The sequence below is a fragment of the Phyllopteryx taeniolatus genome, chromosome 11 (assembly GCF_024500385.1).
Source record: "Phyllopteryx taeniolatus isolate TA_2022b chromosome 11, UOR_Ptae_1.2, whole genome shotgun sequence".
Taxonomy (NCBI): domain Eukaryota; kingdom Metazoa; phylum Chordata; class Actinopteri; order Syngnathiformes; family Syngnathidae; genus Phyllopteryx; species Phyllopteryx taeniolatus.
This window is the reverse complement of record NC_084512.1, coordinates 6,643,772-6,658,221: the sequence shown is the minus strand read 5'-3', so window position 1 is coordinate 6,658,221 and position 14,450 is coordinate 6,643,772. Positions and strand designations below refer to the sequence as shown.

The window sequence follows — 14,450 nt, the reverse complement described above, 5'->3', positions numbered from 1 at the left end:
TACCTAAATAAAAGCTCAAATAAGTCTTATATGATGCAAATGAACTGAAATGTTTTATGTTCCATTTCCAACAGGGCCGGAAGAGTGATTATAACAAGGGCATTATTATTCACTGATGATAATCATTAGTGAATACGCTCATGCATAAAGTTCACTTTAAAAACCTCTTCATCTTTATGTAAACAAGCAGGACCTTCTCAATGCATTTCAGACTAATTAGCTAGCGTAGCTAAGTAGCATGGGACTTGCTGTTTGCTGGAGTTAACTCTTCCTAGCAGCAGTGATCAACTTATTTTCTTGAAAACCTTTGTATCCGTCCTTCCATCCCTAAAATAGGCCGAGGGACACCACTGACTCACCTCTACCCGTCTTCGAGGGAGGTTTTATTCCTTGACAAGACAAAAAAAAAAAAAAAGCCAAAAGGCACCTTCCGGGAAGGAGTTTTATTTCTTTACGAAAGCAGTTGAAGCAGCATGTTGTGAACACACAAGCAGTTTCAGTAAGTTTACAATACAAGGCTTTTCACCAAACGCCTCATAAAAATTCTGTCGCACAAAATGATGCACTGCAGGATTGTATGGAAGAAAGGAATAACATAAATTGCATCGTAATGGTAACAGGGCACCAACTTTCAAAATAAAATCGACCCAGTTAAAAAAAAAAAAAATCGACACTTTTGCATACCTCGAGCACATCGACTGGACCGCGGCAGATTAGGAGACATGCTTTGCTGGTCAAATACGAGCACAGAGTGCTTTGAAAACACCTACGAGCATCCAAACATTAACAATTAAAAGGAACATGAGCGATGTCCATCTGGGAATGATCACTGCTATCCAAAAACAAAACAACAGATTACTATTGAAAGCTACACCTAATCATCAAAATCAGTTATCCATTTACAAATAATTGGCATTCAGCATAATGCACACAGGCTTGTATTTATTTAGTGTAGAATGTTTTTCATGAACTTCACCAACTATTCAGTATTTTGATCGTGCGAAAAGGAAACCCTCATTCCACTCACTCCAATGAGTGACTTGGTTTCTTTCATTTCCTTCACCTTGTCATAAATACCTGTATTTGTTTACTGTAGTCAAACTGCAGTCGCCATAATAACAAGTAATCAACCTCAGGGAGAGGCCGGAGAAAAAAACAAAAACATTCTCACTGCTGTATGAACATTACAAGTATCAAGACAACCTACAGGATCCCAGAAGGTAAACCATGCCATACAACGATACCATGCCATCTAAGACCAGGTTTATGCGCTTCTGTACAGTAAAACCACCAGAAATAGTCACGCAGGCCAGTTGCACTTGGGGTCAACAATGGTGCGAGTATGGAGGTATACTATCATCAACAGCTTGTGCATGCACAAATCAGCCATTAAAGCTCAAGCTCCAGGCGTTGGCAAAATCGAGGTTTATACTGTATAGGTACATGCAAAACAAAAACAAAAAACTAAAAGATTGAGAGAAAAAAAACTGTATATGACAGACTTGCATGATGCTACGTATTGTCTCATTTAATAATGCTAGTCACTCTTATTAAAATTTTTGGGAAACGCGCTGTTTTTTTAAAAAGACAAATTTACATTGGAACATCAAAATTCAAACACCCCAAAGATATAACTTTTATGAAACAACACAATATGTGGGGGTATTTGCCTCAAAAAGGTTCTGAAGAATATCATGTCAAATGTCAGCGTACCTCACCACCAGGCATCAAAAGATTAACTGCCTGAGAAGTCAGAAGGATTCAAACTCGCAATCTTGTGACATTACAAGGGTTCCTGGATAGATGAAACGTTCTGCTCCTCGGGTGGTGTGATCCTAATGTGTACCTAACTCAGAACACGTCATCATTAACCTACAGTAATGTAGTTGTAAAATCTTATTTACAGGAAATATTTGTATGAAAAACACTTTAAGGCCATAAAACACCCAAAGACAAAACTAAGTACAGCAGTACTGAGCGTACTTGTTTGCGCAACGTGATAACGTATTTTTACGCCGCAGCGCTAATTAGTTCATTGTTTGCCATTCAGAACCGCGAAATGCTAAAATTACAGTAAATATTTGCACGAGATATACTTTTAGGCCACAAATATGAAACAATCCAATGAAAAACTGCAAGTATGGTGGTAACTGAGCATGCTTTCTCCTGCCACGTGACGACGTATTGTTACGCCTCAAAGCGTTTATTATTATTTATTTTCCTCACGAATCCAAACAAATCAAAGGTTGTCCGACATCCTGTGATGAATTGCGTTCGACCCTACAGGCTCCATTGTAAGATGAAAATTGATTAGCCTAAAACTAGGAAACGGCTTTCTTCATTATCATTACAATCATGGGAAAACGTAATATATTACTAACTGCTTCCAACACTAATACATCTACCAGACTACTGTTGAAAATAGTTAACGCATTTCCATGACATAAGCCAATTTTAATCTCCTATATCACCTTTGTACATGTGCCTGTGGATGACGTAGAACAACAAAAGGAGGGTTCGACACTGGATTGCAAGCTTTTAGGTAATTCCTCAACATTCTTGCATTTAAGTTACGCTAAACTAAGCTAACAACCTCACAGGGCGGAGAATTCTCTCTTTTGCACGTCATTAAATTCCCCGTTTCTACATCTTGGCAATATGATTGTACACCGGACTGTTAAATCCATGTCATACAGAAAGAAGAAAGATACATTCACACACTTCCCTAGAAATGGATATGCAAATGGTAGAAAAGCTTTGGCCTATGTTGCCTACAAGATGTGCCTGCACACTTGGAGCTAAAAGCAGAATGAAGCAATACAAAGGATTGACTTCACACACCTCTTTTTTTAGTTGAGTTGACATATGTCGCATTTGCAGCCCCACATAAAACTGTGGTGAAGTTATTTACATACACAATGTATGCTATTTCCATGTTTTTCATTTTATGACGGGTGGATCATTGCTACATGTTCTCAAGTTTAAAAGAATAATAACGGTCCCGCCTTAAATGTACCACTATCACGATGGTAATACTGGACTTTGATTGGGAAAACAATTTGAATTACTGACATCTTGTTAGTTTAATCCCCAGGATGAGCACTGCAGGAGGGTGATCGAGAAAAACTAAATATTTCGAGAAACAAACTTAATTTTCAACTTTTTGATATTTACTCCGAAAAGCTACTTACCTTAAGTCAGAGCATACAGGATACTACGTCTGAGATAATGCATCTTTACATGGGTTCACTGACTTTGTAGATGCAATCAATAAATTATAGTGGATAGAAATTAAAGCCATGTATATTGACCTCTAAAATTCATGGTTTAAATGTGAATAATGCAAATAATCAACTACTGCTACTTAGCTTGCCATTGTTGCCTAAACGCCAATGATTTTCCGAAGGTGCAGCAATATACAGTAAGTACAGTATGCCAATACACAAGAAGAACAACAATTACTCTGAATTAGAGCATTCATGACATAAGAGAGGCCAGGGGCAGGAGTGAAGTAGAGACAGGCTGTAAAACTGTAAAATTGCCTGTGCATGTTGAATTATTCAGTCATCCTAGGCTCATTTTGAAGAGGAGGAGAGAAGAATCATCTCCACTAAAACCACCAAAGCAACCAAAATATCGTGAACAGCTATTGCTCAGGATGTCATCATCTTTGCCGAGCATTCTGCTTCATCTCCTAGTGTGTGGTACTGTTTGTCATGCTGTGAATGAAGTGTAACATTGCATAGAAGTTGGAGGATTGTGAAGGGCGGAAAAGGAGGTGGAGAATCTGCTTCATTCTTGCCTTACCGGGGGAAGGGTGCTACAAAAAAAAAAAAAAAAAAAAAAAATTAATTGGGTCCTGCAGTGCGTCAGTTCCCGCTGCTGTGTGCTTCGTCCCCTCCTGGCTACTGCAAAGGGGAGAGGGGAGAATATATCTACTGGCATGGCACTGAGAGATCTTCATCCTGTATCCTGCACTGTGAGCTGATATGACACTAGCAGCTGCCAGGGGAGGAGCACACCGAGCCACACATGCTCAGTTTTGAAGAGGACTCGGGCTCTGGTTCCGCTTCAGGCTCGGCAGCGTCGTCGTCGGTGCCGCCGGCCTCCGCATCTCCATCTCCACTGGCATCGTCACCCCCAGCCTCACTATGACCCTCTTCTTGACGCTTTTTCAACCTGAGAAAAGAAAAAAAAAGTTATAATCATCAACTTGCATTAAATATTTGACACGCGCTATTTTTAGGTCCCAGAATGTCAAGACATATTTGTAGAATGTAAGACAATGTTGAAAGTTTAATGAGAGAACTTCTGCTCTGATATCATGCACCACATTATAAATAGAACGCATCAATAATCACCTAATTAGGACAAAATGAGTCATTTCTGATAAAGAAGGATTTCAATAATGCTGCAGTGTCATAACTGGGCTGATAATAAATGAGCCAATAATTTAAAGAGGCACTGAACCAAAAAGGGACGAGATGCAACTAATAATTGATGGAACAGAATTCATGATTTACCACAGTATACTGTACAGATATGAATATAATTTCAAGTCCAATGTCATATAAGACCATTGAGGACTGAATTAAAATTGTGTTTTTCAAACGGTCTTAATTCCTTGTATCTGCTTAGTTGCTTTGCTTTCTTGCAGATTCCGAATAAAATACAATTATGTCTTTTTAGATGAAGTCTTCCTTCCCTCCTTAGGCAAACTGCCATTGTCCTGTTTATTGACTATCACTAACTTTTAATGTTATCATTATTTTTTAAATTTAATTTGCTGAATGCAACAACAAAATATAATTTGCATGACTCTAAAGACTGGTTTGGACTACTCAGGCAACTGCCTAAATTACAATTGTTGTTTTAACAATCCTATAAGGACCAAATATGGTACTAGAGCGCTACTCAGTAGAGCGGAGAAGTCCGTACCCAGGAAAACTGGTAATAACCGGTTCATAACGGAAGATGCAATTATGATTCTCTGATGGACGCTCCCTCACTACAGCAATATAGTCACACAAAGGATGAAAATAAATTGTTCTTTCCGCAGCTTCATCCAACTACTCCTCTATTTAATGGTGAGTAGTGATAATGGTTACTTAACCCTTACTTGCTTGCGGAGGAATACACTACCTTCAACTTTTGGCAAGCAGGAGAGGTAATTCTGTTTTAGTATGTCGTTTCAAGTGACCCATATCACTGTTTACATATACAGAACACATAACACAACCTGCATTCACACATTCCCAAAATGCAAGTAAACAACTACATGAGTGTCGACATGGTCAAGTGACAACAATATTAACAGTTACACATGTGGATAAAATTGTTGGTACCTCTCTGTTAATGAAAAAAATAAATAAAAAACCCACAGTGGTCACAGAAATAACTTGAATCTGACAAATGGAATAATAAATGAAAAATAATTTATGAAAATTAATCAGTGAAAATCAGATGTTGCTTTTGAATTGTGTTTGAAGAGAATTATTAAAAATAAAACCTTGACAAAAAGGATGGCACCCTTAATATTCTGTTGTCCAACCTTTTCAGGCAATCACTGCAGTCAAATGCATGTCCCAGGTTTGAAGGGTGCTTTGTCCAGACGGCATGTTTCAGCTCCTTCCACAGATGTTCAATAGGATTGAGATCAGGGCTCATAGAAGGCCACTTCAGAAGAGTCCAATGTTTTGCTCTTAGCCTTCCTCGGGTGTTTTTAGGTGTGTGTTTTGCGTCATCCTATCGCAAGACCCATGACCTGTGACTGAGACCAAGCTTTCTGACACTGGCCAGCACATTTCTCACTAGAATACCTTCATAGTCTCGAGATTTTATTGTACCCTGCACAGATTCAAGACACCCTGTGCCAGATGCAACAAAGCAGCCCAAGAACATAACAGAGCTGCCTCCATGTTTCACAGTAGGGACAGCGTTCTTTTCTCTGTATGCTTCATTTTTGCATCTGTGAACATAGAGCTGATGTGCCTTGCCAAAAAAATTCTATTTTTGTCTCGACTTGAATAATTGTGGCTTTTCAAAGTTTCTGGGAGAATGTCCTATTCACTGCTTGCCTTCCCAGTTAAGATGGATATTTGACTTCTAAAGCCGTCAATGGCAGTGAATGTGTTAAATATAGGTAAACTTGCATTACTTCAATGGGCGCAGTCAGCAATCATTTTCCTTATTCATCCATGCTCACTGCTGTAGTTTTCATTTCGTGCAGGTTTTTTTGTTTTAATGTGAGCACAATTACTGTTGTTGTGCAGATGCGCATGTGCTAGGTCGATCAGATCTGTTGGCAGAAATTCATATCGATACACATCAGATTTTACCCACATTTAGAAGGGGCATAATTCCATTCTGAGGGTATCCGATTTCATGTTTTTTTTTTCTTTAGAAAACCATGACCCATACCCAAATTGTGCCACTTGGCTCAGAATTGTTACTTTCACCAAGTGGTGTTAAGCCAGCCTCAGTTAGTTGTTGATGCAGCTTTGCCTTACTTCTCACGGTTGAAGATCATGAACTCTTGCTGCACCGCTTCAAGGCACTCCTGTAGATAGTCGTTCTCCTGTACGAAAGCAAAATCCAACACATCAAGTGCATCCATCTTTAACATCTCACACATCAACATCGTTCTCATTAATGGCGTAAACAAACGTCAACGTCAATTTCAATCAAATGATGTCGTAACCTCTGATATCAGCTTTATTTTCAGGTTTCCCCCCACGACGCGTCATGAATTGTCTTCCTCTAATTGGATGTTTTGCCCAAGACAAAAATAGCAGCTCAAATTTCCGAAGGCTCTTGAGGCCATGACAACAGCACTGAAGGCTTCATAATTTAGTAACCTTGGTAATAACCCAGCATGAGAACAAACAGGCTAGATGGATACACACTCCCAAGTTTCTCAACTGTGCTTGGTGGGTATACACATGTTGAGGACATTGTACAGTAAAATGCATACATACTGGGCTGACGTTAATATCACTGATGCCATAACTGTGTGATGGGAACAGACTGTTACTCAATAACACAGAGGGGAAATCTGTGTTGAATGATAGGATGACAAAGTGGAAAAAACAGCTCAAAAATAAAGGCTGAGCACATTTAGAAAAAATAAAGCTATGGGTCTTGTTTGACATTGTATTAATTTCATCATTTTAAATTTGCTAATTACTCTAAAGATTATGTATGGTGATGATAATGATATCTAAGGCTAAGGGAAGGACCTTGAAGTGAATTAAGAATATACAGTAATTAATATAGAGACTAAATTGGCTGGAGGCACTGCTGGGAAGACTTTATGGAGAGGTTTATTATTGTAGTTGTAGTTCGCATCATACTGATATAAATTTTAGACATATTGTAACGTTGCAAATCTTTATATTGTTGCCAGTAGGTGTATGTTTTTAGACTAGAGGAGGAAGCCGGATTAGCCAGAAAGAACCCACGCATGTACACAAAGGCCGCCCTCTTTCACCAACTCTGAAGAAATGCAGTATTTATTAAAGTCTAATATGTTGCATCATTGAAAAGCTCAAAACACAATATAAGGCACTGCAATACTCGGAAAGTTCACTGAGGGCTACATTTGCACAGCATCATTGTAAAATAGTTGCATAAGACTTTGTGACTTCACAGGAAGCTGTGTGAGACATAAAACATTTAAAACTTAAGACAATGGTGAAAAGTATAGTTTAAATTAGTTAAATCTTGGGTTGTAATGTTTGAAGACAAATGAGATTATAAAACCTCAACCTCAAACTAGTGTGAACTGAAAACAGTTGATTTGTTTCCATCATTTTTATTTTTTATTTTTTTTACTGTATATACTCATACACAAGGGAAAATTTAATTTATACAATGTATATTTTTGTGGCCTATAACACGAAAAGCAGACAACACACATAGAACCATGCAAGGTTAGATGTGACAGTGATGGTGCATACAAACTGAGCTGGACTCTTGCGCTGAGGTTGGGGGGTTCAGTGCCTTGCTCAAGGGCACATTGAGAATGGTCAGGATACAGATTAGCATCTCTCCAAAAACTAGTTGCAATTGTTATTTGAACAGTTTAAAAGAGCCCAAGATCTATCCTATTTTTATGAGTTGTTGTTTGTTTGCTTTGTTAGGTTATTCCAATATTTAAAAACACCACTGATCATCGGCGCATCAATCATAAACTACAGAATGCAATTTCCTTCGAAACAGCATGTGAATGAAGTTCTTAAACTGAGTTGGAACGCTGTGGGTGTGGAGTTAGTTGAATTGTTGAAATGTAGAATGTGATACCTAAACGTTGGAATGGTTCGAAGAGGTCAAGAAATGTGGAAGGATGAGGTAAATGCGGAAGAAGTAGAATGACGAAAATCAAAAGTTTTTTTGATATACAATAACATGTTTTTCAGTGTTTACACTGTTAAACTGACTGAGTTGACATCAGCAAAAAAATTACTCACAGACTGTGAATCTTTGCTGTTGTCTCGAGACCGGTTCTTTGCCAGTCTTTTCTTCTTCTTGTGAAGGGGACGTGATTCCAAGATCATCTCCTCCAGCTCAAAGGTTGGGTCGCAGTGGAGGCGACCTTTCTACACGATCGAATGAAGAATCCAAAGCAGAGAATTAGAAAAAAAAACAATACATACATCAGTGATATAGGGCTTCAAGGTACCAAAACTTTCTGTCTCGGCCAAAAAATATAAAGAAATAGCAATAGGAGGCGACAAACAGTTTTGATTTTCATCATTTAGTAGCTACACTTGCTCTTAATGAGCAGGAAAAAGTATTGTGAGTATTTGCGTTGGGATACTCTAAACTAACATTTGGAACAAATCCGGCTTCCATCTTCTTTTCATAAATGGCATCCCAGTTGATGTCTGCGAGGTAGGGAGACGTCTGCATGTCAGACAGGCTGGAGAAACGATGCTCAGGGTTCACTGTAAGTAGCTGGTGGAGACACACACACACACACACACACACATACACGCACACCATTTTTGCTACAGTCACAGCAGTTTCCAAATAAATCAAGGCTAATGGGTGTACTTGTTTTGGTTAGACTCAAAATAACAATAATCCAAAAATACATTCTTCATTATATACCATACTTTGCTTCGGTGTGTTGTGTACACAACTCAACCTTGTGTGCTGCTGACTGTTTATAATAATGGACAACAGAAGCAGGGATCTCACGTCTTAAATCATGGCAAATTCAAAATTTCCAAGTGAAAGTCAAATCAGTTAACTACAATGACGCTTCCAAATCTGATGGTGAACTTTATAATATTGCAACACAACTGCTGTACTCAGGAATGCAATGCAATACAGCAAACACATTTTTTTCTTCCTTGGTAGGTATGGTTGTTGCAAGCTAGTCTGTGTTTTTCTTATACAGGATGTGCACCCATCGAACATTTGGAGACTAACCACTCCAAAACCCTTCCAAAACTGCCACATTAATCCATTAACTGGGACCTGCCCTATTTTTCTTAAACAGATTTACTTTCCACTTTGGATTCCTTGCTCTTTTCCAAAGAATTTGCAAAAACACTCAATAACTAGGCTTCCACTGCACTTGAACTAAATTAAGTAGAAGTGACGTTTTACCTCATGTGGATGCACAAACCAACAGGGGGCAGTGTTAATCCAATCAATCTTTCGTTTAGTTGGACCTGAAATTGTATCTCAACTACACAGGACCATCTTCGTTGAGAAAGGAAATATTCGCTGATATTGCGGACCGTGTTTTACTTCACGAGTAATATGGGGGAAAAAATAATAGTGTTTTGCTTTGGCTGACACACTAACATTCCTGTGCTTTCTCGCCCCTTGTTTATTTGAATACTGTACAGTTTCCTCCTGCAGGCCCATATAGGTCTGTCTCGCTGGAGTCGAGACAGAGTAATCGATTAGTAGCAGAGTGGAAAAGACCAACACCCCATCCAGAACATTCACACAGACACAGTGCATGTGCACACTCTTGGTAGCTGGGATATGCTCCAGCATGCCCGCGACCCTAGTGAGGATAAGCGGTACGGAAAATGAATGAATGAATGTCTTACAAAGAATACTGCTAAACTAAAATGAATGTAAAGAAATGTTCTCAAGAAAAGTACAGTGGGTACAGAAAATATTCAGACCCCCTTAAATATATCACTCTTTGTTATATTGCAGCCATTTGCTAAAATCATTTAAGTTCTCCCCACCCACCCCCCACCATTAATGTACACACAACACCCCATATTGACAGAAACAAACAGAATAGGTGAAATTTTTGCAGATTTATTAAAAAAGAAAAACTGAAATATCATACACACATAAGTGTTCAGACCTTTTGCTTAGTATTCGGTAGAAGCACCCTTTGAACTAATACAGCCATGAGTCTTTTTGGGAATGATCAAACAAGTTTTTCACACCTGGATTTGAGGATCCTCTGCCATTCCTCCTTGCAGATCCTCTCCAGTTCTGTCAGGTTGGATGGTGAACGTTGGTGGACAGCCATTTTCAAGTGTCTCCAGAGATGCTCAAATGGCTTTAAGTCAGGGCTGTGGCTGGACCATTCAAGTACAGTCACGGTGTTGTTCTGAAGCCACCCCTTCGTTATTTTAGCTGTGTGCTTTGGATTATTGTCTTGTTGGAAGGTGAACCTTTGGCCAGTCTGAGGTCCTGAGCACTCTGGAGAAGGTTTTCATCCAGGATATCCGTGTACTTGGCCGGATTCATCTTTCCTTTGATTGCAACCAGTCTCCCTGTCCCTGCAGCTGAAAAACATCCCCACAGCATGAATCATGCTGCCACCACCATGCTTCACTGTTGGGTCTGTATTGGAGAGGTGATGAGCAGTGCCTGGTTTTCTCCACACATACCACTTAGAATTAAGGCCAAAAAGTTTTATCTTGGTCTCATCAGACCAGAGAATCTTATTTCTCACCATCTTGGAGTCCTTCAGGTTTTTTTTTTAGCAAACTCCATGGGGGCTTTCAGGTGTCTTGCACTGAGGAGAGGCTTTTGTCAGGCCACTCTGCCATACAGCCCTGACTGTTGGAGGGCTGCAGTGATGGTTGACTTTCTATAACTTTCTCCCATCTCCCGACTGCATCTCTGGAGATGAGCCACAGTGATCTTTGGGTTCTTCTTTACCTCTCTCATTAAGGCTCTTCTCCCCCGATTGCTCAGTTTGGCTGGATGGCCAGCTCCCGGAAGGGTTCTGATTGTCCCAAACGTCTTCCATTTCAGGATTATGGAGGCCACTGTGCTCTTAGGAACCTTAAGTGCAGCAGAATTTTTTTGGTAACCTTGGCCAGATCTGTACCTTGCCACAATTCTGTCTCTGAGCTCTTCAGGCAGTTCCTTTGACCTCATGATTCTCATTTGATCTGACATGCACTGTGAGCTGTCAGGTCTTACATAGACAGGTGTGTGTTCCTAATCAAGTCCAATCAGTAAAATCAAACACAGCTGGACTCCAATGAAGGTAGAGATCCATTTTAAGGATCTGGAGAAATGGACAGCACCCGAGTTAAATAGATGAGTGTCACAGCAAAGGGTCTGAATACTTATGGCTGTGTGATATTTCAGTTTTTCTTTTTTAATAAGTCTGCAAAACTTTCAACATGTCCGTTTTTTCTGCCAATATGGGGTGCTCCGTGTACATTAATGAAGGGAAAAAAGTTAACTTAAATGGCTGCAATATAACAAAGAGGGAACCATTTAAGGGGGTCTGAATACATTCCATACCCACTGTACTTTTGTTTGATTCAAGCATTGAACAGAAATTCAATTTAGGACTGAAGGGAAATGGCAGATTTTCACCTGTAAGCACATTTGGAGCTCCATTAAGAAGTTAGAGGGTTGGTTTTGATGCCAATGATCACCCCCCCCCCCCCCCCCCCCACAAAAAAAAAAAGAAAGAAATGTGCACACACAGTCCACAGTTTCTCTGCCTCCATCTCAGATTCCTAGCCTACTGTCTCCTCTCCCTTGTCCTGAGGGCCTGCACTCATCATCCTCCCTCCCTCAAGCTGTAGCCGACTCATTTCCCATCGATCTCCCACCCAACCTGCAACCTCCTTTCCTGTGGCTTCCTGTTTTTTTTTAACCCAAAACACGACCTCTGATATAACCCTTTTATCTGCCTGTTTTGCTATGTTCCTCCTTTCAGCCTTCCCTTGACTTGATTTTGATTTCATTATGTTTCGATTTTTCAAAGCTTAATGTCTTACATTTAGCTTGTTTATGATGGTTCATTGTCTAAGGCCCGTAACAAAAAATGCCTGTCTGTACATAAATAAATAAAACATAAAATGTCTATTCAATCAAAACGAAAGCAAGCCAGAGAAAACATCCATCCATCCATCCATCCATTTTCTGAGCCGCTTCTCCTCACTAGGGTCGCGGGCGTGCTGGAGCCTATCCCAGCTGTCATCGGGCAGGAGGCGGGGTACACCCTGAACTGGTTGCCAGCCAATCGCAGGGCACATAGGAACAAACAACCATTCGCACTCACAGTCATGCCTACGGGCAATTTAGAGTCTCCAATTCATGCATGTTTTTGGGATGTGGGAGGAAACCGGAGTACCCGGAGAAAACCCACGCAGGCACGGGGAGAACATGCAAACTCCACACAGGCGGGGACGGGGATTGAACCCCGCACCTCAGAACTGTGAGGCTGACGCTCTAACCAGTCGTCCACCGTGCCGCCGCCAGAGAAAACAATCTAATTATAAATTAGAAATACTGTTTGTAAGTAAAATTATGTCAAGCATTGAATTTTCAAGTGAGAGACATACCCTCCCTTCCATACCCGGAAGTGTCTGCTCGTCTTCGACTTTGGGAGATCGTGTGAGATTGGTGGCAGAACAGAATCTTCATATGTGAGGTGCTCTGTGTTGAGATTATTGGCGCACACAACACACAATACGACCAAAACTGTGAAATGCCAGTTTTTATCATGTGTGGGGTCTTTAGCAGACAAAAAAAATATTTTAAGATTTGAAAAATTCTTTTGTGTATACCAAGCATTAGAAAACATTTCGCCTCTCATCCAAGCAGGCTTCATCTGTTCATGCAACCGGCTAGTCATGGTGCTAGTGGGAAACCCAACTTTTTATCCTCCAGGTTCGAGGTATGTCCCAAAACTACGAATGGTATCACTCTTCTGGGATGCAAAACAACGGTCGTTAAGATGCCTTGCAAAGAGGGGTCTGCCCATCAATAGCAGTCGCCAGGTTTGTTTGTTCTACGTTAGAGGCTGAGTCACTGAGTCTATCTGAAAAGGACGAAAGGAGGACATTTTAAGTGGAAGATAGGTGATTTTATTAATCCTTCTCCTGTGTGTAGAGAGATGGTCTTTCGACCTTAACGTAAGATGGCCTCTCTCCCTCCTCTTTCAAACCATTTTTTTTGTCTAGTAGTATGTGCCCTGCGATTGGTTGGCAACCAGTTCAGGGTGTACCCCGCCTCCTGCCCGATGATAGCTGGGATAGGCTCCAGCACGCCCGCGACCCTCGTGAGGAGAAGTGGCTCAGAAAATGGATGGATGAATATGCTCATTTTTGTCCTGAAAAGAGTGCCATTTCTCTTTGAGGTGCAGGTAAACAGCTGCGTCTTGACCTGAAGATTCGGTGCATCCGTGTTGCGCCATGCGCCTGCTCAGTGGTTGCTTGGTTTCCGCAATATATGCATCCGTGCATTCCTCACTGCACTTGACCACATACACAAGATTGCTTTTCTGGGTATTTGGTATCAAGTCTTTGGGGGTGTACCAACCTTTTTCTCAGGGTGTTACCAGGTTGTAAGTGCACCTGTATTTTGTGTTGGTTGAAAAGCCTTCTTAGTTTCTCAGATAGACCTCATACCTGTATATATGCAATGACAAATTTTTGGGGTTTCTCACTCTTTTCTTTCTCATCCACATTGCCCTTGTCCCTTCTGGAATTAGATGCACTTTTCACAATGACCAACTGGGGCTAGCCACAGGTTTAGAGGGCTAAACAGAAGTATACAGTTTATCCAGTTCAGGTGCTGCCTATCCCAGTTGACTTTGGCCAAAAGGCAGACTACACACTGGACTGGTCGCCAGTTAGTCACAGGTACATAAAGAGATAGACAACCATTGACACTCACAGTAAAACTGTCACTGTGTGGGAACTGAACCCATGCTGCCTGCATGGAAGACAGGCAACTCAACGACTATACCAACAATGACAATTTTGGAAACTCCTAAGTGAACTTCCTAAGGAATTCAATATGGTAAATATGGTCAGTCTGCAACATAACTCACAAGGAACTTCAGGTGTCTACTACTTACCTTTCTCAGGAGAGAAATCAGGTCTTTGGGCCAGGCTGGGCTGTACTGGACACTGACTGTGCTGAAGAGCTGGATCAGAGACTCCAGTGAGTTACTGGCATGGATCTCATAAGGCCTCTGGAAGGATGACATC

General features: G+C 40.6%; 1 protein-coding gene across 3 annotated transcripts in view; it reads right to left on the bottom strand.

Moving 5' to 3' along the window:
- Positions 1-428: 428 nt before the first annotated feature.
- Positions 429-14,450, bottom strand: part of LOC133485473 (serine/threonine-protein kinase 32C-like) — a 98,505-nt gene continuing 84,483 nt past the window's right edge. For 2 of the 3 annotated variants that reach the window (XM_061789199.1, XM_061789198.1), the window contains 5 exons: positions 14,318-14,434; positions 8,830-8,955; positions 8,469-8,597; positions 6,510-6,577; positions 429-4,179 (listed from right to left, as the gene is read on the bottom strand). In XM_061789199.1, the coding sequence (XP_061645183.1) occupies positions 3,996-4,179; positions 6,510-6,577; positions 8,469-8,597; positions 8,830-8,955; positions 14,318-14,434 (624 nt within the window). In that variant the 3' untranslated portion in view covers positions 429-3,995. The remainder of the gene's footprint in view (positions 4,180-6,509; positions 6,578-8,468; positions 8,598-8,829; positions 8,956-14,317; positions 14,435-14,450) is intronic. The other variant, XM_061789200.1, reaches the window with a different exon arrangement.